The following is a 22,741-nucleotide window of genomic DNA, read 5'->3' as shown; positions in this document are numbered from 1 at the left end:
ACTTTCCAAAATGGGGTCATTTGGGGGGGGTTTGAACTGTCCTGGCATTTTATGCACAACATTTAGAAGCTTATGTCACACATCACCCACTCTTCTAACCACTTGAAGACAAAGCCCTTTCTGACACTTTTTATTTACATGAAAAAATTATTTTTTTTTGCAAGAAAATTACTTTGAACCTCCAAACATTATATATTTTTTTAAAGCAAATGACCTACAGATTAAAATGGTGGGTGTTTCATTTTTTTTTCACACAGTATTTGCGCAGCGATTTTTCAAACGCATTTTTTTGGGAAAAAACACACTTTTTTAAATTTTAATGCACTAAAACACACTATATTGCCCAAATGTTTGATGAAATAAAAAAGATGATCTTAGGCCGAGTACATGGATAACAAACATGACATGCTTTAAAATTGTGCACAAGTGGCGACAAACTAAATACATTTTTAAAAGCCTTTAAAAGCCTTTACAGGTTACCACTTTAGATTTACAGAGGAGGTCTACTGCTAAAATTACTGCCCTCGATCTGACGTTCGCGATGACACCTCACATGCATGGTGCAATTGCTGTTTACATTTGACGCCAGACCGATGCTTGCGTTCGCCTTTGCGCGAGAGCAGGGGGGGACAGGGGTGCCTTTTTTTTTTTTTTTGCTTTTTTTATCTTATTTTTAAACTGTTCCTTTCATTTTTTTTTTAATCATTTTTATTGTTATCTCAGGGAATGTAAATATCCCCTATGATAGCAATAGGTAGTGACAGGTACTCTTTTTTGAAAAAATTGGGGTCTATTAGACCCTAGATCTCTCCTCTGCCCTTAAAGCATCTGACCACACCAAGATCGGTGTGATAAAATGCTTTCCCAATTTCCCAATGGCGCTGTTTACATCCGGCAAATCTAAGTCATGAAATGCTCGTAGCTTCCGGTGTAAAAGCAGTCTAGAGGCTAATTAGCCGCTAGGATTGCTTTTACATGAAAGCCGACCGCTGGCTGAAAAGAATGATACCAAGATGATACCTAAACCTGCAGGCATCATTCTGGTATAACCACTCAAAGTCGTGAATGGCGTACCTGAAGACAAAAAAATGGTTAACAATAAAACACAGTAAACGGTAAAGTATAAAAAATTGCATACCTGAAAAGCAAACATGATAAAACATAATAACAATAAAACATTGCAGAATAGAATACAGTAAAAAAGAGCAGAACAATAGAGAGAGAGAACAATAAAACGACAACTATTTTTTTTTATTATATATATATTTTTTTTAACTGTACAAATTAAAAGTTAGTTACAAATTTTTTGTAACTAACTTTTATAACTGTAACCGGTTCCAGGTTCGGGTCTCTCAAAATGCGATGGCATCTTGGGAGACCCTGTGAAAGTGTGTCTAGTCGGTGCAATGCTGTACCCTACGCTAATACTCAACTAGTGAATGGTAGCATTCAAAACATTCACCAATGCAAAGACCAGGATTGTCAGGACAGGAGGGATAATAATAGCGGTGTCACGCCTATATCCGCGCTTACTGCAGACACGACATCTTTTTTGGGGGGGGGTTTGTTGGGTAGGGGTACTCGGGAGGACAAAGAAAATGCCTCTCATGCAGCCGACTGCATTTGGTTGGGGATGTGAATGGGGGAAGTACGGGCGCTGCAGAAATGGTGGGTTCCCAATTAGGATTGGCGAATGCAGCAGGAAGGGCATTATGGGCACGACAGGCCTGTTTGTCTTCTTCTTGGTGGCAGCGGGACACTACTTGTGCTTGCCACCTCACCAGCTTGAACTGCACTTATGGGACTCGCCACGTCACCAAGTTTTACTGCAGTGCTGGTTTGACTACGACCGGGGTGTACTAGGCTGCTGGTGCTTGCCAGTTCACCAAAACGCTACCAAAAAAACTGTTAGCGATCGCAGGGATCAGGCCTGACTCTGCGAACGCTGCAGTTATGCGTTTAGTGTTTTGTAAGTGACAGTGATCGATCAATCGATACTGCACTTGGGTGGGCTGGGCTGGGCAGAGGGGCAAAACGCAGGTGCTAGCAGGTATCTGGGCTGATCCCGCTAACACTGCGTTTTTGGGAACCCTAAACTGCTGGGGACGCTAGTATAGATCTGATCAGATCAGATATTGATCCGTTCAGATACTATACCACTAAGGGAGGCGTATGCTGCGTGCGTGGGTGTTAGCGGTACTGGCGCTAACCTGACGCTGCCTGGGGCTGGTGCTTGCCAGTTCACCAAAACGCTACCAAAAAAACTGTTAGCGATCGCAGGGATCAGGCCTGACTCTACGAACGCTCCAGTTATGTGTTTAGTGTTTTGTAAGTGACAGTGATCGATCGATACTGCACTTGGGTGGGCTGGGCTGGGCCGGGCGGAGGGGCAAAACGCAGGTGCTAGCAGGTATCTGGGCTGATCCCGCTAACACTGCGTTTTTGGGAACCCTAAACTGCTGGGGACAGATATTGATCCGTTCAGATACTATACCACTAAGGGAGGCGTATGCTGCGTGCGTGGGTGTTAGCGGTACTGGCGCTAATCTGACGCTGCCTGGGGCGACGCATATCACCGCCAGGTGATCAGGGGCTAAACCTTTATTCGGTAATAAACGGCAGGTGCCCTGACACTATAAAAAATAAACGAACTAACCAGCATCACGCGTAACAGTTATACGGTGATCAGTGGTGAAAGGGTTAACTAGGGGGCCATCAAGGGGTTAAAACATTGATTAGGTAGTATATGGGGTCCCTGTTGCTATAAAACGCTGACGGCGAACCTAAATATTTACTTCCCTAACTAGCGTCACCAGTGACACTAATACAGCGATGAGAAAAATGATCGCTTAGCGACACTGGTGACGGGGGGTGATCAAGGGGTTAAAACTTTATTAGGGGGGGGTTAGGGGGGTATCCTAGACCTAAAGGGGGCTAACCCTAACTGCCCTAACACACTAACTGTCACAAACTGACACCATGCAGTAATCAGAAAAAAAAAACAAAAACTGCTTGGTGTCAGTGTGACGGGGGGGGGGGGGAGGGGTGATCTGGGGGTGGATCGGGGGGTAAAGGGGGGTGTAATGTGTGCCTGGCATGTTCTCTGTGTGTGTGTGTTTGTGTAACTCACATTCCAGTCTTCTCTCCTTGGCGCTGGAACGGAAAATACCGAGCCGAGGAGAGATGACATTATTTCCTCTGCCTCTGTACTACACAGAGGCAGGGGAAGTTTCTCATTGGCTGGGAGCGATCGCGAGGGGGGCCACGAATGGATGGCCTCCGCCTCATCTCTGATCGCTGCCAGACCAAAGACGACCACCTCGGGCACCGGGGGGGGATCCGATCGGACCCCCTCTCCCGCGGGAAGGCAATCACATTCCAGGTACGTGATTTTGCCTGCCGTGCCATTCTGCCGCAGTATATCTGCGTGAGGCGGTCGTCAAGTGGTTAAAAGAGTTGTAAAGGCAGAAGGTTTTTTTTATCTTAATGCATTCTATGCATTAAGATAAAAAAAACCTTTTGTGTGTAGCAGCCACCCCAGCACCCCTAATTACTTACCTGAGCCCCATCTCTCTCCAGCGATGACCAATGTCTAAGCCGTGCGGGACACGCCTCCTGATTGGCTGAGACGCAGCAGAGGCTCTGGCGGCTGTCAATCAAAGTCAGTCAGCCAATCAGGGGAGAGAGGGGGCGGGGCCGGGTTGGGGCTCAGTGTCTGAATGGACACACGGAGCTGTGACTCGGCTCAAGTGCCCCCATAGGAAGCTGCTGACTGTGGGGGCACTCAATAGGAGGAAGGGGCCAGGAGCAGCAAATAGGGACCCGAGAAGAGGAGAATAATGGGTGCTCTGTACAAAACCACCTGCACAGAGGAGGCAAGTATAACATGTTTGTTATTTTTTTATTTTTTTAAAACGAGCCTTTACAATCACTTTGATTTGCAGGCATTTTCTCTCACTTTCTGTTTTGGATATGGGGCAGGAAGTGAAGGGAAATCTCTCCAATGTGACACAGATGGCAAAAAAATAAACTGATAGCACTGCCTTAAGCCTCCTACACACAATCGGATTTTCAGCAGGGAATTGTGTGATAACAGACTGTTTGCCTAAAATCCTACAGTTAGTACGCTCCATCAGCCCCCATTCACACCTATGCGAATTAGATGCGGCTAACACTGCATCCAATTTGCAGGACATTTTAAAATACAGGCATACCCCACTGTTAAGTACACAATGGGATTTATTTACTAAAGCTGGAAAGTGCAAAATCAGGCTCACTTCTGCATAGAAACCAATGCGCTTCCAGGTTTTATTACCAAAGCTTAATTGAACAAGCTGGGGTTAGAAGCTCATTGGTTTCTATGCAGAAGTGAGCCGGATTTTGCACTTTCCAGCTTTAGTAAATAAACCCCATTGTGTACTTAAAAGTGGGGTATGCCTGTACATTCATTTGAATGTATCTGGTTCACATATGTGCGTTGCATTCGCACTGCGCATTGCACAAAAACGTGTGCGTTTTCTGGGCATTGCGGTGCGAATTACAAGCCCATTATCTTCTATGGGAACGCATCTGATTCGCAGATGCATTCCGTTCTGAACATGAATTCTCTCCTTCTCCTCACTACACCTCCCCCCTCTCCCCCATTCTTCCTGCTCACTGATCCGCAGCTAAAACGCAGAGGAACCTCTGAACAACTGATTTTTATCTTCCCAGTGAAACCTGAGCTTCAATTTATACCGCACATGTGTGAACCCAGCCTTAGACAATTGTTGTTCAACTTTTGGCCAACAAATGTTGGTTAGCAGGCTAGTAAAATTTTCGGCGGACAACGGTCTGTTGTCAGATTTTCGTATCGTGTGTACACAAGTCCATCACACAAAAGTCCAAAGTACAAACACGCATGCTCGGAATCAATGCTCAGCAAACGCGACATTAGCAGAAGGGGCCCAAAGGGTGGTGCTCAAGACATTCCACGTAGTACGTCACTACGTTCGTGTTTGTTGGCCGACAATTGTGTGCCATTAGTATGCAAGACAAAATCCAGGCACACACCCTTCGGACAAAAGTCTGACGCTTTGTCTGTCAAAAATCCGATCGTGTGTACGAGGCTTTACTCTATCCAAAATGAAAAAAAAAAAAAGGGTTTTGCCTCTAGTTCTACTTTAATGATTATAGGAGCACTATCATACTCAGGGGCGTAACTACCACCATAGCGACCCATGCGGGCGCTATGGGGCCCGCAGCCAAGTGGGGCCCAGTGAGGATGAGAGCACCGCAGGCACAGTCTCCCAGCCAGGGGAAGAGAGAGGAGAGGAAGAGGCAAGCTGTGACCTGTGCCCAATGCAGCATGACCTGTGCCCAATACAGTGTTGCCTGTGCCCAATACAGCCTCACCTGTGAAGAGGAAGAGGCAAGCCACCCGGATCAGCAGAGAGCTGAATTGCCCGATGTAATAGCTTTCATTAGAACTTCCAGTGTTCCCGGGGCTCACGTCACATAGCTCCACCTCTTGGCCCGGCGCCTTTGATAGACAGAACGCCAATCCAATGCGGGACGTGTGACATCATCAAAGGCGTCAGGCCAAGAGGTGGGGCTATGTGGCGATGAGCCCCGGGAAGACGGGAAATTCAAATGAAAGCTATTACAGCGGGCAATCCCGCTCTCTGCTGATCCGGGTGGCTTGCTTCTTCCTCTGCACAGGTGAGGCTGTATGGGACACAGGCAGACCAGGCTGTATTGGGCACAGGCAATGCTGTATTGGGCACAGGTCACGCTGTATGGGGCACAGGTCACGCTGTATGGGGCACAGGTCACGCTGCATTGGGCACAGGTCACGCTGCATTGGGCACAGGTCACACTGTATGGGGCACAGGTCACGCTGCATTGGGCACAGGTCACGCTGCATTGAGCACAGGTCACGCTGCATTGGGCACAGGTCACGCTACATGGGGCACAGATCACGCTGCATGGGGCACAGGTCACGCTGTATGGGGCACAGGTCATGTTGTATGGGGCACAGGTCATGCTGCATTGGGCATAGGTCACGCTGCATTGGGCACAGGTCACGCTGTATTGGGCACAGGTCACGCTGTATTGGGCATAGGTTACGCTATATGTGGCACAGGTCACGCTGCAATGATACTAGGGCAGCTGTGGGGGGGGGGGGGGTCTGTTTGCAGGGGGCCCCATACAACATTTTGCTATGGGGCCCTGCTATTTCTAGTTACGCCCCTGATCATACTGGAGATAATAATTTAAGAAGCAAGTGTTTCAGATAGCTGCAATTACTTTCTGGTGAATGACTTCAATATTTGTCCTACTAGAATGGCTACTGTTTATATTAAAATGAAGCTACCGAGATCTGTGGGCTGAAGTGGAATGAGCCATTTAGTATTATTTCCCTTCAAGGTTTGTTTCTGACAATAATCCATATGTCTTATTTTCCTGGCCGGTAGTTAGTGATTTTTCAGTTTTGTAAATGCAGTTGAGTTCATAAAGTCTGCACTTCATTGACTGAAAGATGACTTATGAATGTATTTATAAAATAAGTGTTATCTTATTGTGTTAGATTGCATTGAGGATGATGCAGTAAAAAGAAACACATGCTGTAATGTGCTCATTCCTCAGGTTCAGGACCGACTAGACCGTTACTGTTGTGGATTTAGACCAGACTCTACAGAGCCTTGTGTAGAAGAGCTGCTACATGACAAATGTCGCAACCCAAAGGAACTGATCTTGGTGCACATTCTGGTGGGTACTTGTATCACTTTCTGGTAATTATTGATTTCAGCAGGTCTACGGCAGTAAGTTACTCTTTTTTAAAAGCACTGAAATTAGACTTTCCATGGGAATAAAAAAATGGCCTCTTTGTTGAGGATTTCAATCACTGATCGACCCATCCAAAGTGAAAAATATGATCAACTCATTAGTATGATGCTGGCCATACACTATACGAAAAATCGGCCGAAATTCGGTCATTTAGACAGTTTGTTCGTATTTCGGCCAGTTAATGGGCACAAAATCGATAATCGTTGGGACGTTTTTGAGCTGATAAAAATGAAGGACAAGTTTGGAAATTTTCTGCCGAACAAACGATAAATTGAAACGTTAACCACTTAAGGACTAGCCTCGTTTTGGATTTTAGGTGTTTACATGTTTAAAACAGGTTTTTCTGCTAGAAAATTACTTAGAACCCCCAAACATTATATATGGTTTTTCTTCTAACACCCTAGAGAATAAAATGGCGGTCGTTGCAATACTTTTTTTTGCACCGTATTTGCGCAGCGGTCTTAAAAGCGCACTTTTTTTGGAAAAAAATCACTTTTTTGATGAAAAAAATAAGACAACAGTAAAGTTAGCCCAATTTTTTTTATATTGTGAAATATAATGTTACACCAAGTAAATTGATACCCAACATGTCACGCTTGAAAATTGCGCACGCTCGTGGAATGACGGCAAACTTTTGCCCTCAAAAATTTCCATAGGCGACATTTAAAAAATTCTACAGGTTGCATATTTTGCGGTACAGAGGAGGTCTAGGGCTAGTATTATTGCTCTCGCTCTACCAGTCGCTATGATACCTCACATGTGTGGTTTGACCACCGTTTTCATATGCGGGCGCTACTCGCTTATGCGTTTGCTTCTGCGCACGAGCTCGGCAGGACGGGGGGGGGGGGTTTAAAAATTTTTTTTTTTTTTTATTATTTATTTTACAATAATTCTATTTATTTTTACACGGTTTAAAAAAAATAAAATAAAATGGTGTCACTTTTATTCCTATTACAAGGAATGTAAACATCCCTTGTAATAGAAAAAAGCATGGCAGGACCTCTTAAATATGAGATCTAGGGTCAAGACCTCAGATCTCATATTTACACTAAAATGCAATAAAAAAAAAAAAAAAAAAAAAAAGTAATTTAGAAAAATGACATTTGAAAAAATGTGCCTTTAAGAGGCGTGGGCGGAAGTGACGTTTTGAAGTCGCTTCTGCCCAGCAGTGTCATGAAGACGAGTGCGCCATCTTAGCCTCACTCGTCTCCAGACACACCACAGGGAAGGACGCGATCGCCTCCGCCGCTACCGATGGCTCCGGTAAGCGGCGGAGGGCACCGGATCGCGGCGGGAGGGGGGGGGGGGGGCCTCTCCCACCACTGATAAAAGTGATCTTGCGGCAAATCCGCCGCAGGGACCACTTTTATCTGAAAGCCGACCGCCGCACGAAAACGGGGATACCGGGGTTATGGCAGCTAGCTGCTGCCATAACAACGATATCCCCGTTCAAAGTTTGGACGTACATAGGCGTGCGGCGGTCCTTAAGTGTATTTCCCTTCTGAACTGTCTGCACTAGGTATATGTAAAAAAAAACAAACAAAAAATGCATTCATTTATGTCCACTGAACGATTTATCGGTCATTACATGATGGCACTATTGTTTGCGCTCACGGTCGAATGGTCGTTTTTCGAAATGGGTTCAGCCAATTTTTCGTATAGTGTATGGCCAGCATAAGTTATTATATTTGTTATTATGATATTACTTTACACAGCAAAGTGTCACCCATTTGTGTGATCCTTGTGGTACCTGAAGTAAAAGTTTTTTCCTAATCAATTAAGCCATGTCAATTTAAACAAAAATAATAAAAATAGCAAAGCAGGATAATGCACATCATTGTTTTAGGTCTCAGTGGTTACTATAACATGCCTTCAACACAGAAATCAAAAGGAATTATAGTAGATTTGGTTTGTATTATATTTAGATGTTTACCTTCTAGTAGTTTTACCTTTGCACTTGCTTTTTTTACCATACAAAAAGTATGATTCTTCCACATTTACAAAGTGGGACAGTGAAAATGATATGCATTGGTTCTGGGAAGGCAGATAAGCATTTTCTATCAATGCAAAGTACTTGAAGAGCACTTAAATTGTAACTAAAGGCAAAACTATTTTTTTTTTAATTTTGGATAGAGTAAGGATTATTACCCCTGTCATTTTCCATTTACCATCTGTGTCCCATAAGGGAGATTTTGCCTTCACTTCCTGTCCCATAAAACAGGAAGTGAGAGAAAACCCCTCCAAAGCGAAGGAATCACGGGTGTCACAAGACTCACCAGAACTAATGTCTAATTAGATTTCCCTTCTTTTACTTTTCTGATGTCGACCCAAAATTTGTGATTTTCTTTTGCTTTCACTTTCGATGATAACAGTAAACAGGACAAATAGAGAGGGTGAATCTCCTTGACGGGGACACAGACAGCAATAAAAACCTGACAAAGGTTTTAATCCCTCTCCACTCCACTCAAAACTAAAAAAAAAAAAAAAAAATTGTTCTATGCATTAAGATAAAAAAAATATTCTGTGTGTAGCAGCCTCCCCAGCACACCCCAATTACCTACCTGAGCTCCTTCTCTCTCCAGCAATGTCCACGATCCCCTCAGCCATCCAGTACACTCCTCCTGATTGGCTGAGACAGAACAGCGGCACTATTGGCTTCCGTAGCTGTCAAAGTCAGCCAATCAGGGGAGAGAGGGGGCGTGGCCAGGTCGTGTCTGAATGGATACACAGAGCTCTGACTCGGCTTGGGTGACAACCTGTAAAAAGCTGCTGGCTGAGGGGCACTTAAAGGAGGGAGGAGCAACAAAGAGGGACCTGAGAGGAGGTGGATCTGGGCTGCTCTGTGCAAAACCAACTGCACAGAGGAGTTAAGTATAACATGTTTGTTATTTTATTTAAACAAGCCTTTACAATCACTTTAACTGCTTTAGTACCGGCCGCCGTCGTTAGATGGTGGCACAATGGTTCTCCTGCGCAAATCGCCGTAGGTGTACTGCAGCTCACGCAGGCTCAGTTGCGGGCGGGTGTGTGCCACCGGCGGCACGAGCACGCTGTGGGGGCATTTACTCGTTCTGACAGGGATCCACTGCTTCCAATGGTCAGGAACAGTGATCTATGTCATGTCCCAGTAAGCTCATCCCCCCCACAGTTAGAAACACTCATAGGGAACACAGTTAACCCCTTGATCGCCCCCTAGTGTTAACCCCTTCCCTGCCAGTGACATTTATACAGTAATCAGTGGCTATTTTTAGCTCTGATCGTTGTATAAATGTCAGTGGTCCCAAAAAAAAGTGTCAAAAGTGTCCGATCTGTCCGCCGCAATGTTGCAGTCCTGCTAAAAATCGCTGATCACGGCCATTACTAGTAAAAAAATTAATAAATAAATAATAAAAATTACATAAATCTATTCCCTATTTTGTAGACGCTATAATTTTTGCGCAAACAAATCAATATACGCTTATTGCAATTTTTTTTAACCAAAAATATGTAGAAGAATACATATTGGCCTAAACTGATGAAGAAATGTGTTTTAAAAAAAAAAAAAAGGGATATTTACCAATAGCAAAAAGTAATAAATGTTTTTTCTTTCAAAATTGACGCTCTTTTTTTGTTTATAGCGCAAAAATTAAAAACCGCAGAGGTGATCAAATACCACCAAAAGAAAGCTCTATTTGTGGGAAAAAAGGACGTCAATTTTGTTTGGGTACAACGTCGCACGACCACGCAATTGTCAGTTAAAGCGACGCAGTGCCGAATCGCAAAAACTGCTCTGGTCATTAAGGGGGTAAAACCCTCCGGGGCTGAAGTGGTTAAGTTACACTTTAAGTGGTTGATTTACAAAAGGCAAATTGACTGTGTACTTTTCAAAGTGCAGTTGGTCCAGAGCTTAGTAAATGAGGTAAAGATTCACTTGCAAAGAATATCCAAACACGTGCAAGGAAAATAAAAAAAAAAAAAAAAAAAAACAGCATTTTTGCTTGCACACGATCGGATGATGGAAGTTAGCAGAGCTTCTGCTCATTTACTAAGCTCTCAAGCATCTGCTCTTGCAGAGTGCAACTGCACTTTGAAAAGTGCACAGTCTATTTGCCTTTAGTAAATCAACCCCAAAATGTCTTATTAGGTGATATAGCACTTACCCCTTTGTCAAGATGTTGCTAAAACTTTAGTGGAAGCTAAAGGTGATGTAGACCATGATATCCATTCCTGTGAAATTTCAGAAACTTTTATAAGTATTGGATTAAGGTCTCAGGTATAATTGCAATATTACAAATATATATTGAAGCCAAGCCGCTGGATGTTTCGTTTCATGGCAGAATGCTGATAAGCCTGATAAGAATGCTAAATGCTGATAAATCTCATTCAACCTGGACTAATCTGAATGACCTTAAAATTAAAGATTGGGTTATGCATATGTAGCGCTGGTAGATTTTTTTAATCTACCGCTGATAGGTTAATCTTGTGGGTTACTTGTTAGAGGAAGTTAGATTTGCCTCTGTTCCAGCTTGGCTGAGTTGCGTGCAGTTCCACACTGTGCCGGTGGGTGTCGTTGTCACCATGGGCTGGTGTTGGAAAAGCAACATTTGAAGCATATGAGTGCTCCTCTGTCCCGGGGACAACTCGGTGGAGGTGGTCCTCCGAGTTGCATTCTGGGAGAGGGTATTTATGGGACAGACGTCATGTTTAGGGGTTCGTTTTCAGCCACAGGTAGCCTGTTTGGGGCCTACCACAGCAGCAGAGGAACGGTCCTGAACTGTCTATCCTGAATGAAGAAGCTGGACAACCGAGAAGATCCCAGGGGAGGACCCGTCATGGAAGGATCATGCAGAGTGCTGGTCTGGAGAGGGGCCTGGTGACTCGGTTGGAGGATGTATCCTGAAGTAGTCTTACTGCATAGTACTGCCGGGTTGGCTTAAAGGTTCAAGTACTGTGTCTGACGTTCATTGCAAACCAATACATCCTGTGGCAGAGGATCGTACGGGTTTTATTCCAAACAAGTCTGTGGCAGAGACTTTTGTTCGTGCTACGTACTGGCTGCTAGGCAAGTGAGAGAGGTCTATCCAGGCGGGCAAAGATTGAATCCCACAAGGGGAGCGCATTCAACTACAAGTGTTCAATTACTAAGAATGTTCCAAAGAATACTAAGGAAAGGTATTCGAGCTTCTCTGCAACTTTCCTTCTGCCTCTTTCCTGCTACTTCCTTTGTTTGTTCATTAAAGCATTGAAAAAGCTACTCAAGCGTTAGTGTCAACATCGTCCAGAGGTAAACTCAACGGGACCCTAGACCCGGTGCCGGTGAAACAGAGGTATCAAGAGTGAAGGTAACAGCCCGCTTTAAACCAGCAGCTCCACCGAGAGTTAGTGCTACACATACAAAGAATTACTTTAATTTTGGAATACTTATCAATCTACGATAAATTTCATTTTGAGTTGGTATGCAAATGCATCTTGTAAAGTTATTAATATTGCACCAGAAAATAAACGTTAGTTATTATAATGTAATCTCATAGGTTTTTGTCCTAAGTTTTTGTTTTTTCTCTTTTTGACTCTTACCCTTTTGAATTTAGTTTTTTACCCTTTCGCTGCCACAGCAATGTTTTTATCTTTTGCGCACATGTTAAAGTCTGCATTTTTAGCTAGAAAATTACCTTTAATATATTTTCAGAAAGCACAATGTGAGTCTCTCATAGGCTTGCCTTGGTATCTTTCTTCCTTGTGCCCTGACCTGTTATCCCGTATCCTGTAAACCTGTATCTCCTGTATCTGAACCTGAGCCTGCTCCTGAGCCTGTGTCCGATCCCATCCTGATTCCGTTTCTCCTGTGTTCCTATTCCCTTGTATCCATATCCCATCCATTATCTCCCTCTCCTATCCTGCCCTTGTTCAGTTGCTGATCCCCTGTGTATGACCCTGGCCTGGCTTACGTGTTTGATTTCGGTACTTCCCTTTGGCTGTATATATTATCTGTTGTCTGTGGGTTTCTGTTGGTTGGTTGAGCACTATTTGTATTTGGGGTGTTTGTTTATTTATATCACTTATCTTAAATAAACATTATTCTTATTTCATTTTACATGCGTTTTGGTTTCCTCTTTGCAGTCCGCACACAATCTGGTCACACCTGTTCATGACAGACTGCTGCACAGCTACATACCTCTGCCATATTCTGGTGTTTGGCGGTTCCTTGGACAGAGTGGATGATACTGCATCATAGTCCAGTCTGAACAAATTGGCGCTGAAGAGAGGTGACACAGCCACCGCCATTCCTGGTAAGGGAACCCGGCAGTGAAGCCTTTCAACTTCACTGCCAGCTCCCTACTGCGCATGCGCGAAGCACGCTGTGCTTTCTAATTGGTCCGGCGGCAGAGGAAGGAGGCGAACTTCCAAGAGACTGGGTCGCAGCCCAGTCTCCCAGAAGTGGGAGATCGTACCTGTCAGAAACAGGGACCTGCCCCCCCCTCCCCCCTGAAAGGTGCCAAATGTGGCACCGGGAGAGGGGGGGGGGGGGGGGACAGATAAGCGGAAGTTTCACTTTTGAGTGGAACTCTGCTTTAAGGCTGTTGATAGAATTAGTAAAATTAAAAAAAAAAAAAAAAATCAAACAAAAAAATACTATAATCTGGTAATTTTCATTATCCAATAACTCAGTTATTATTACTTATCAGGATTTTTCATTGCCAAATGCAATATGTATACAAAGTAAAACATAGATGATTGTATGTATTTTTCTACAATTTAAACAATTTTTATCATAATTGCCAATAACAAAGACAATATTAAGCCTACAAAAAAAAAAAAAAAGCTCATGTTCATGTATGATTTGGTTCTAAAATGAAACTATGGTTTTAGCCTTGATTCTCATAAACAACCTTAGATTTGAATAAAGGATAATGTCATTTTCATTTTTTAAATCTTATGGTATAATAAGAAGAACTACATGTTACTTACCAGAAAACTACATGATTGTATAAATATAATCTTTGCTTTGTTTTCATAGGTCCGCCATAGTGACCCTTCTAACTTAGTTTACATTGACAATGCTGGGAGACCAAACCACCCTGAGGACAATCTTAATTTTAGACTCTTACAAGGGATTGATAGGTAAGAAAAAATGCAAGCAGATAATAATATTCTGTCAATTTAGCCAACAGGCTAGTCCTGATTAGGGATGAGCAGACTGATTTCAGTAAAAATTAGTTCCCTGCAAAATTACAGATCTTGCCTTTGGTGAAATCTGCCTGTAAGTAAATTAAATAACTTTCACTGAAATGTCAGCAAAAAGAAACCTCAATCGTACAATGAGGTATTGTTTTGCCAACATTTTGGCGAAATGCGTTGGACAGTCGGAGCAATGTCACTGAAATTTTGGTGTAAAGGAGAAAGCAGTAATTTTGGAGTTAATTTTCCCAAAATCACTCTGTGCATCCATAGTCCAGATATAGCTCTTAGTTGGTTTGCAGTACCAGAGTTGGTAGGTTGCACAATACATAAGCTTTACCTCCTGTCTACAGCAATTCCAGGGCATACATTTGTCCCAGATGGGCATTAGTATAGCTTTGGCAGCCACTGTGACACCATTGTGCATCATGTGCAAACTTTGGTAAAGAGGGCGTGGCTTCACAGCAGAGGGTGGAGTTATGCTGTGTTATTATTGTTACAATTATAAAATTATCACTGCCTGGCTTGTGCTGGTCTCAGGCAGGGCAAGCAGTGGAAGCTAACATTCTGCTACACTGAACTAGAAAGACTGGGTTGCAACTCTCAGACTTGCTAAGACCAGCTGAAAAATATAGACAGAACCAGAGCAAAGTACCAAGTCATAAAGTATAGATGAGGTCAGCACAGGAAACAGACAAGAACATTGGAAGGACAAACTGAAAGTTAGGCTGCCAGCAGAAAGGACTTGCAGGTCAGAATGGAAAAATTTATCAGCTGCTCTTGAAGATCGAGGTTACCTGTAAAGGATAAATCCAGCTGTGCAGCTGTAGGGTGATCCAGATTTACTAGTGCTGATTGAAACAAGGTGTGCAGCTGTAGTGTGACCATACTGAATATTTTTAGTTGCACATCTGATGGAATTAACACTTTAGCAATGCTGAAGAGCTACTTACGTTGCATTGGAGAGGTCATCCAGTCTAGGTAACCCCCAGGGCCTTTCTGTGAGCTGAACGCCATAGTACCACTGTCTGACTTGCATTTCCTGTATATTCTTTTGGCAGCATTCACATCATTGGCTTCTTAGTGAATTCTCCACAAAGAGAGAATACATCCAGACAGGGGAAACAGGAAGTGCAGCTCTCTAGAAGCTCCCAGTGGTCATCTGGACTGGATGTAAGGGTAACTCTAGATAAAGCGGACAGAAAGATCAATAAAAGCTCAACAAATTAAAAGTAATTTTGAATGGATATCTTAATAAAACAAACAATTCAAATATACATTGTTATAATTTCAGTTGATCATTTAATTTATTTAATTGTATCCTTTTTATTTATCCTGCACTTGTGTAGAAGCCTCTCTCTTCACAGAAAAAAATAAAAATGTTAGTCAAAAATGTGGTTGATATCTACACTTTTCCAGTGAAGTAGCAACGTTATCACCTAAAATTAGTAATTTGTCTGGAGAAGCATTCAGTAGCTCAGGTGATACATTTGTGAACAAGTTTAATTTTCATCATTATAAAAGATAACATTACTTCAAGAGGATTTAAAAACATTTTGATATTGAACACTTTTTCTTGTTCAGTCTTTTTATTGAAAAGCAGATAGAACAAAAACAATGGCAAAGTTGGTACAATTACAATACAAAGTGAGTATCACATCACTTCGAGTACAATGTATAACGATAAGTTAGCATATAACACTGACACAGAAAATTTACTAATATTAACTAATGGGAGCAGAGACCGGGGCCTCAGGCCCTGCAAAAGTAGAGCAATGTAAATGTGCTGCACATTAAGAACCCTTACAACAGTCAATCCAGAGGAACTAAGTTGCAAAATAGGCAGAAAAAAAAACAAGTAACATACTCCAAAGATTAAAGATAGTAAAGTGAGTAAAGTGGAGTGGAGGTGGATAGGGAGGCAGGGAAAGGAGGAGGTCTACTGTCCTCACCGGGTTGGGGTAGCATCCAGTAACCCAGTGGGCAACTGGAAAATCACAGTTCAAGGAGAGAAGAGTCAAAACCTGGAGGTAAAAAATTATCTACCCATGGTTGCCAAACCTTCACATGTTTAGGGACGGTGTCTAGCACCACAATGTTACTATGAATCATGACTTATGTGTTCCAATTTTTCATCTCCAATGTGCATAGTGTCCAGGTCTTCCAGGTCTTTGCAATAGTTTGTATGGAAATTGTCATGACCTGAAATGAGAGTTTCAATTGAGCTCTTGTGAGGTCAAGATAGCAATGGTTCAGCTGTACAAATGCCAGATCTGACGCTATAGCGATGTTGAGGTTTAACACTTTTTATATGCTAGATCATGTCTTATATGAGAGTATACAACAGTTCTGTAGAAATGCACAGAGTTAATAAAATCTTTTATTTCTTCCACCCCACTTTGACTGATGCTCCTTTTGCTTTTCATTAGGTATCCTAAATCAGCAGTGCAACTGCTAAAGTCAGGATGTTTACACGACATGCTATTGACATCATTGCAGATGGATCACGAATTCTGGGAGAGCCAAGGAGGCTTCCAGGGAGTGAAAGCATTGGTGGAAACCATAGTCCAAAGAGGACAGATTCTAGTGGAATACATAGAAAAGCACAATTTCCTTCTTACTTCTCAATAATATACCTTTAACCACCAGTTAATTTTCTGTAAATACTGTGAACTTTTCTTGGATTTTTGCCTCATCTGGCTGTTGGTCCCTAGAGACATATGAACAATGTAGATTGCTCAGAATGGAAGGATTACTGATTAATAACCATTAATAAAAAAAATAACTAGGTAAACGGACATGTTAAGTGTTTCCTAAGCAAGTTATCCCATCTGGATGTTGGCCCCTAGCGACATTTTCACAATGGGTAGTGCTAAGAATGGGAGAGTTATTGACCAGTTATATTTTTTGTTGTTTCTAAAGATATCCGTGAAGTGTCTTCCAACCTGGCTAATTTTCATTGTAAGGACACTATGTTCACCCCCCAGGGCTGAATACTAGTTCCAAAGTAGCATATTCTGTTCATTGTACCTGCATCAGAACTACAATACAACTACAATGGCTACTGCTATCATAGGTTATTTATACCTCTTCATTTAGGTAATACAAGACACAACAGAGTCCCTTTAAACACAATTCAAGGCAAACATCTATGTGGGTCTTTATTATTAGGAAGTACTATTTTGAAGATAAATGAATGTTCCATAAAAGTTTGGGCCTGTAGAAATAATAACAGATGACATCCTGCTTCCATTTGTTCCACACAATGCAGTCTGATGGAGCAGAATGTCTATCCCAAACCCACAATAGAAACCTCAAGTTCTTCTGAAGCCCAACCTAAGCCCAAATATTGCCGCGTCTTACAATTTAAGAAATGGAGTGCACATACCTCATATTATTTAGATTTTCTAGCACATTTTATCCTATCTGGGGTCCTCCTTTAAGCCTTGTCTTTCACTGGTCAATGTACAATATATAAAACATATATATGGAAAGGATGGATTTCCCCATGAATGACAGATAGTACACCTTGTAGGTAAAACCACTTTCTAGCCAGCCAGCAAATCACCTGGCAAGTTTTAACAGTGGTGACTTGGCAGGCTCTTGTGCCTTTTTCCTTGATAAGTGTTGTCAATTTATCTGCACTGAGGTTCAGCCTCTTGGAACATAGGTCTGCACTAAATTTACATTGCTGTGACATTTAAAGCGGAGGTTCACACAAAAATGGAACCTCCGCTTTTCGGAACCCTCCCCGCCTCCGGTGTCACATTTGGCACCTTTCAGGGGGTAGGAGGTGCAGATACCTCTATAATACAGGTATTTGCACCCACTTCCGGGAATAGACTCCCGTGGGAGTCACACCCCTTCCCGTCTCCCCCTGCAGTCTCCTGGGAAACACACAGGTCCCAGGAGATAGCGGGGACCAGTTGGACGTGCAGTGCGACTTGCGCAAGGATGGCGGCGGCAGCAGCAGAGAGCGGAGCGATTGATCGGCTTCGGCTGCCGACATTGCGGGCACCCTGGACAGGTAAGTGTCCATTTATTAAAAGTCAGCAGCTGCAGTATTTGTAGCTGCTGACTTTTAATTATTATTTTTAGGTGGACCTCCGCTTTAAAGAGAAGCTGCTAGACACTTCAGCTTTATAAAAGTGGTTGTAAACTTCAGACATGAAATATGCACATATCCCTTTATAGTGTGTACTGGTTTCTATTAAGAGCACTAAGTGTAATTTTTGTCTGCTGCTTTGTTTATCTGCTATCAGCATGAATCACTTCTGACAAGTTTTCCTGACACCAAGAGAAAAATGGTTACAGGGGAGGAACCTCCAGTTGATTGACAGCCTCACCTCTGTTCCTGGGTGGAGGGGGTGCGATGGCAGCAGATAAACAGTTACAACCGATGTAGGAGGATTTGTTTAATGTCTGTTTATCACCTGAGGCCAGCCACTTCACTGGGTATATGTAAGGGTTTACAACCACTTTAAGGCTGGATTCACACTAGTGTGAATTGGATGTGGGTTTATCCACATCCACTTTGCATGACAGAAGAGTGTGCCAGGCTCTAAATTGAGCTGGTTCACACATCTCCAGGGCGTCTGCGGTGTGCATTGCACAGGTGTCCCATGTGTCTTCGGCTCAGTTTCAGGTCCGAATTCAGGCAAAAATTTTTGCCCGATTCGTCCCTGAAACGGAGAACAGAGACGCACCGGAGCCCTGCTGTGAGCCGCATCCCATTTAGGTGTGAACCCAACCTTAAGAGTTTATTTCTTATAAGCACCCACTGACATTAGCCCATATATCTATATTTCCCATAAGCATTTTGAAATGCTGTTGTTATGGGACCATTCTGTCAAACAAGTGTAAGCAATAAAATACAGCTAACTGGGCCTATATTACCTGTGACAACACTAAATATGGACATTTCTCAGTGGGCACTTTTAAAGCATATACTGGAGAAAAATATATAATAATATTTTTAACAATATCTTATTATTGCACTGGGAGATTTTTCAACTAGTACATAATCTCCAGGCAAAAAGGGCTAAATGCTTTACTCTTCTATGGAGGAATGTGAAGGATCCAAAGTAACACCCAAGGATTGCAGCCCATCTAGTAGGCTTATGCAGGGACATACAGATACCTTCCCACCTTTTCAGAAATATATTTTTTGCCACATATAAATGTACGGTGGAACCTTGGTTAACGAGTAACGCGGTTAAAGAGCGTTTTGAAAGACGAGCAACTTTTTTTTTTTAAATCCTGACTCGGTTTGCAAATGTTGTCTCGCAAATCGAGCAGAATTCAAGCTAATGGGGTGTGCAGTACTGCATTTGGCCAGAGGTGCGGGGGGTGCCGGTGACACTCGGAACAGTTCGGAGCCGTTCGGAAATACTCGGAAATACTCTGAAACACTCCATTCCCGAGTGTTTCCGAGCCTTTCCGAGTTCAGCAGAGTTGTCCCCGAGTATTTGAGGCTCTCCGATTCCCCCCACCTCTGGCCACATGCGGTATTGCATGCAATAGAAGTCAATGCGGAACAAATTATCTTAGTTTCCATTGACTTCATCTCTTTGATATGCGAGTGCTTTTGATTACAAGCATTCTCCTGGAACGGCTTATGCTCGTAATCCAAGGTTCCACTGTACTGTATAATGGGGAGGTTGGGGTCTTCTTGCATATCAGTCTATCCTGACATACAGTATATGGAGATTATGCTGACTAATTCAGAGTTGCCCCCTTTGAGTTGATGTCTATTATGAACAAAAACACATTTCTCTTCATTCAAGGATATTTCCTCCCATTCTCTGCACTCCCGGTATAAGGGTACCCGGTATGTCATGCCCACATACAGTGCCTTGAAAAAGTATTCATACCCTTGAAATTTTCCACACTTTGTCATGTTATAACCAAAAACATAAAGTGGGCCATTACATTATTAAACAAAGTAGATTATATGAAAAAGAAATCCCTCCCAGGATGGGAGGGGGCGGTGCGGACATTCAGAGAGGGGAGGGGGAGAGGACACAGGAGACACAGAGGAGAGCTGCATATGACGGAGACACGTACTGACTCCGGTGTCAGGGCTCTGTAGCTGGTAGATGGTAGAAACTGGCAGGATCACACAGGTATTTCAGGTAATACAGGGGGCCAAATGACACAGCACAAGCACTGTGCTGTATAACATGCTTTAACCCCTTCCCGACCGGCGCACGCCGATGTACGTCGGCAGAATGGCACGGCTGGGCAAATGGACTTACAGGTATGTCTATTTGAATTTCCTGCCGTGCCATTGCGTGCGCCAGCCCGGAGCTCCGTGAGTCGGGTCGCGCGGACTCGATCGCCGCACAGAGAGGACAAACGTTCTGCCTAGTGACAGTCTCACTGATCTCTGCTCCCTGTCATCGGGAGCAGTGATTAGTGTAGTGTCACAGCTAGCCTATCCACCCTACAGTTAGAAATCACTCCCCAGTACTGACTTAACCCCTCCCCGCCCCCTAGTGGTTAACCCCTTCCCTGCCAGTGTCATTTACACAGGAATCAGTGCATTTTTATAGCACTGATCGCTGCATAAATGACAATGGTCCCAAAAACGTGTCAAAAATGTCCGACATGTCTGCCATGTCGCAGTCACAATAAAAAAAAAAAAAAAAAAAATATTATATCGCTGATCGCCACTACTAGTAAAAACAAAATTATTCATAAAAATGCCATGAAACTATCCCCTATTTTGTAAACGCTATAACTTTTGCGCAAACCAATCAATAAACGCTTATTGCGATTTTTTTTTACCAAAAATATGTAGAAGAATACGATCGGCCTAAACTGAGGAAAAAAACGTTTATATATTTTTGGGGGATATTATAGCAAAATGTAAAAAATAATGCGTTTTTTCAAAATTGTCGCTCTTATTTTGTTTATAGCGCAAAAAATTTTAAAAAAAATCGCAGAGGTGATCAAATACCACCAAAGGAAATCTCTATTTGTGGGGAAATAAGGACAACAATTTTGTTTGAGAGCCACGTGGCATGACCGCGCAATTGTCAGTTAAAGCGACACAGTGCTGAATCGCAAAAAGTGCTCTGGTCAGGAAGGGGGTAAAATCTTCCGGGGCTGAAGCGGTTAAAGGAGCAGGACCTTTTTTAATTTCGGGGGTTAACAAACGTTTAATGCACTTTGAACACCAATGAAGCTCTAGCTTCATTCTTTTAAAAAAAAGTTTCCCACCATTTTTTTTTAAAAACAGTATTCATTGATAGATGCCGTAAACATTATTAGTTTATGTAGTGACAACTTATAAAAGTCTGACAAAGGTGCTTCTGTTGTAGCTCATTATACTGTATTTCATAGCTGGACAAGTTGTTGGTAAGAATTCATGTTTTACACACATACTGGAAAAAAGGACTCCAAAAATGACTCTTACATTCTTTGGGATGCATGTAAAATGATTTTACACCGCTACAATTATTATACTATATGTGCCATTATGATTCTTGGAGGTGGATGTGATTTGGAAATATTGCACGGGGTATGCCCATCTGTGGGGTGGTTTCTATGTCAACATTTTGTATACTTTTTTAAACGTGGTCAATAAATGTGGTGTTTTAATGTTTACTTATTTTGGGTGAATTCCATTCTTGCTCAATATTTTCTTTTTCAATCCCTCTAAGGGGAAAATATCACATTCTTAATATAATGGTGAATACAGTGTGGTTGATATAGGCATCTTAAAAATTTTGCTTTCTAAATTAGTTTTGTTGCTAGCATTAATTTTGGGATGCTGGTGTTTGAAATATTAAAGTAATAACACAACTATTCACATTAAGGTACACCCAACTAGTTTTATCTCTCTTGCCTCCTTCACTTCAGAACTTCCCCATACAGTTGTGCTCATAAGTTTACATACCCTGGCAGAATTTATGATTTCTTGGCCATTTTTCAGGGAATATGAATGATAAAAGAAAAACTTTTCTTTCACTCATGGTTAGTGTTTGGCTAAAGCCAATTATTATCAATCAACTGTGTTTATGCTTTTAAAATCATAATCACAGCAGAAACTACCCAAATGACCCTGATTAAAAGTTACCATACCCCAGTAATTAAAACCGTGTATTGCCCCTTTTAACATCAATGACTGCTTGAAGTCTTTTGTGGTATTTGTGAATGAGGCTCTTTATCTTCTCAGATGGTAAAGCTGCCCATTCCTCTTGGCAAAAAGCCTCCAGTTCCTGGAAATTCTTGGGCTGTCTTGCATGAACGGCACGTTTGAGATCTCCCCAAAGTGGCTCAATGATATTGAGGTCAGGAGACTGAGATGGCCACTCCAGAACCTTCACTTTATTCTGCTGTAGCTAATGACAGGTCAACTTGGCCTTGTGTTTTGGATCATGGTCATGTTGGAATGTCCAATTACGTCCCATGCGCAGCTTCCTGGCTGATGAATGCAAATGTTCCTCCAGTATTTTTTGATAACATACTGCATTCATCTTGCCATCAATTTTGACCAAATTTCCTGTGCCTTTGTAGCTCACACATCCCCCAAAACATCAGCAATCCACCTCCGTGTTTCACAGTAGGAATGGTGTACCTTTCATCATAGGCCTTGTTGACTCCTCTCCAAAATGTAGTGTTTATGGTTGTGGCCAAAAAGCAAAATTTTGGTCCCATCACTCCAAATGACTTTGTGCCAGAAGGTTTGAGGCCTGTCTCTGTGCTGTTTGGCATATTGTAAGGGAGATACTTTGTGGCATTTGCGTAGTAA

At 42.6% G+C, this 22,741-nt stretch overlaps 1 protein-coding gene across 1 annotated transcript in view; it reads left to right on the top strand.

Annotated features, from left to right (window-relative positions):
- GASK1A (golgi associated kinase 1A) overlaps positions 1–21,598 on the top strand; it is a 103,585-nt gene extending 81,987 nt beyond the window's left edge. The window contains exons 4-6 of the mRNA XM_073630321.1: positions 6,628–6,750; positions 13,823–13,926; positions 16,413–21,598. Of these exons, the coding sequence (XP_073486422.1) occupies positions 6,628–6,750; positions 13,823–13,926; positions 16,413–16,614 (429 nt within the window). The 3' untranslated portion in view covers positions 16,615–21,598. The remainder of the gene's footprint in view (positions 1–6,627; positions 6,751–13,822; positions 13,927–16,412) is intronic.
- The last annotated feature ends 1,143 nt before the right edge of the window (positions 21,599–22,741 follow it).

Source organism: Aquarana catesbeiana, linkage group LG05, assembly GCF_042186555.1.
Source record: "Aquarana catesbeiana isolate 2022-GZ linkage group LG05, ASM4218655v1, whole genome shotgun sequence".
NCBI classification, from domain to species: Eukaryota; Metazoa; Chordata; class Amphibia; order Anura; family Ranidae; genus Aquarana; species Aquarana catesbeiana.
This window is presented reverse-complemented; position numbering and strand designations above follow the sequence as displayed.